The 1,899-nt window shown below is 60.7% G+C and overlaps 1 protein-coding gene across 1 annotated transcript in view; it reads right to left on the bottom strand.

Annotated features, from left to right (window-relative positions):
- Nucleotides 1-482: 482 nt before the first annotated feature.
- The window catches only part of BRINP2 (bone morphogenetic protein/retinoic acid inducible neural-specific 2), a gene marked incomplete at its 5' end in the record, with an annotated part of 2,085 nt that continues 668 nt past the window's right edge, over nt 483-1,899 (bottom strand). Inside the window, 1 exon segment of the mRNA XM_010283762.1 lies at nt 483-1,643. Coding sequence (XP_010282064.1) covers nt 527-1,643 — 1,117 coding nt within the window.

The raw sequence follows: 1,899 nt of genomic DNA, 5'->3' as shown, positions 1-1,899 counted from the left end.
CATGGTCCCTCCCCACGCTGAGCGCAAAGGCACGGCCACAGGGAGGGTCGCGGGGGATGCAAAAGTGAAGGCGCCAGTAGAAACCTCTCTTAAAAAGACTACAAAAGTTGGGGCGCCGAGGAGACCGCCGCTGGAGGAACCTCGTGGTGGGTTGAGCATCTGCTCCAGCGGGGCCAGCAGCTGCCTCTGGCCAAGCTGCATCCCTCCTCGGCCATTGTCACATCTCCCCGGCCACCGGAGCTCAAGCAAAAGCCGTGCCACGGGGTGGCCATGCTGGCATCATCCCCGTGCTCAGAGCCAGTCCGCGCGACACGAGCCATCCCTCCTCCATAGTCCCGCTGGCGTCCTCCGTCCACTCGAGCCCTGCGTCTCTTTGGCCAGTTGCTGGGTGGAAGCGCACGGTTGGCACTAAGGTAAGGCCTTGATTTAGTATTTTTAGGGTGGTTACTCCTCTCCCTGCCCCCCACCTCCCCACAGAGTCCTTTCTCCTGGCCCCCTCGCTCCAAGACCTGAGCAGCCCCGGCTGTTAGCTGCACAGCTTGCCCGTCTCCTGCTCTACTGCATTGGGCAGCTTGGTGTTGAAGGCCCTCAAGGAGGACTGGATCCTCGCCACCTCGTTGTTGGCCAACTTGAGCCTGTGGCGGAGCAAGCAAGTGAAGAGGTCGAGGCGGGTTTTGCCAGGGGGTGACAACCTGTTCACCCGGTCCCTGATCTCCAACAGCTGGAGCATGGCCGTGTCCTGGGAGCCCTGGGTGTAGGGGTAGTCCAGCTGAAGGATCAGGTCACGAATAGCATCTGGTTCAAAGGGCAGGCTGTAGCCGAAGACTTGCAAGCTGTTGATTTTCATGTACCCCAGGTTCTTGGAGGGATCTGCCATCTCCAAGGGTTCGTAGTAGATTGTCTCGTTGGAGCTGTCATCCAGAGACTTGATGCGGCTCCGCAAGTAGACGTGGACCGTTTCAAAGAAGGTCTTCCACTTGTTGCCCAAGGTGAGCGTCCAGTTTTGGCACTGGGCAGAGGCATCTACGTTAGTCCTTTCCCAGTCTGGGAAGCTGCCCTCACTGACAGGCATGAACCAGCTCTCTGAGTGGCTTCCCCCGAAGGGGTTGACATAGATGGCCATGACGGGCTCCAGTGTGCTGTTCTTGGTGAGGCAGATCTGCAGGGAGAGGGCCAACATCACGTGAACCAGCCCGGGTTTGTACTTGTTGCTCTTCAGGGTCAAGAGCATGCGCTTCCTCCAGGAGGGGTCGAACCAGCTCCCCAGGCGCATGTCGTTGCTGATGAAGATGGAGTGCACCTCGATGCGGCTGTCCCGTTTCTGCAGGAGGTACTTGAGCTCCAAGTCCTGCAGGTCCGTCTCGAGCCCCAGGTAGTGCTCCAGCGAGTCAGCCACCTCCGGGCGGCAGAAGCCCTGGGCGAGCACGTAGCCGTGGTTGCAGGTGCCGCAGCGGGTGCCGTTGTCCTCAGCACAGCTGGCACAGGCTGGTCCCTCACCCAAGGCACACGGTATGGACCCCTGGCAGGAGGGCTGGTCGGAGGGGCACGTGCAGCTGTGGCTTTCTTCCAGGAAGGTCCCCGGCGTGGTGGTTTCACTGCAGTACAGGAGCGACTGTGCACGGCTCCACCAGTAAGGGAGGGACCTGGTGGAGAAGAGAAACGGGAGGAGAGATTCTTACGTGGCATCTTTTGGGGCATGACTGACTTTCCCCAGGGATGGAAGAGCTGCCCACCATCGTTTTTCTGCACCGCTGGTGGCACCCCCCATGAACCGTGCCCCGTTTTCCACCTCCAGCCTTGGACCCAACCTCTCAGGTCCACGTCCCAGGGTGGCACAGCTGCCCCTGCTGCCTGCTCACCCCCGGGCACCCCTCCAACAAGGAGGGAGCTCCTCCAGTC

Source organism: Phaethon lepturus, unplaced genomic scaffold, assembly GCF_000687285.1.
Source record: "Phaethon lepturus isolate BGI_N335 unplaced genomic scaffold, ASM68728v1 scaffold26423, whole genome shotgun sequence".
NCBI lineage: Eukaryota > Metazoa > Chordata > Aves > Phaethontiformes > Phaethontidae > Phaethon > Phaethon lepturus.
The sequence above is the reverse complement of the archived record's forward strand: the minus strand, read 5'-3'. Positions and strand labels throughout refer to the sequence as shown.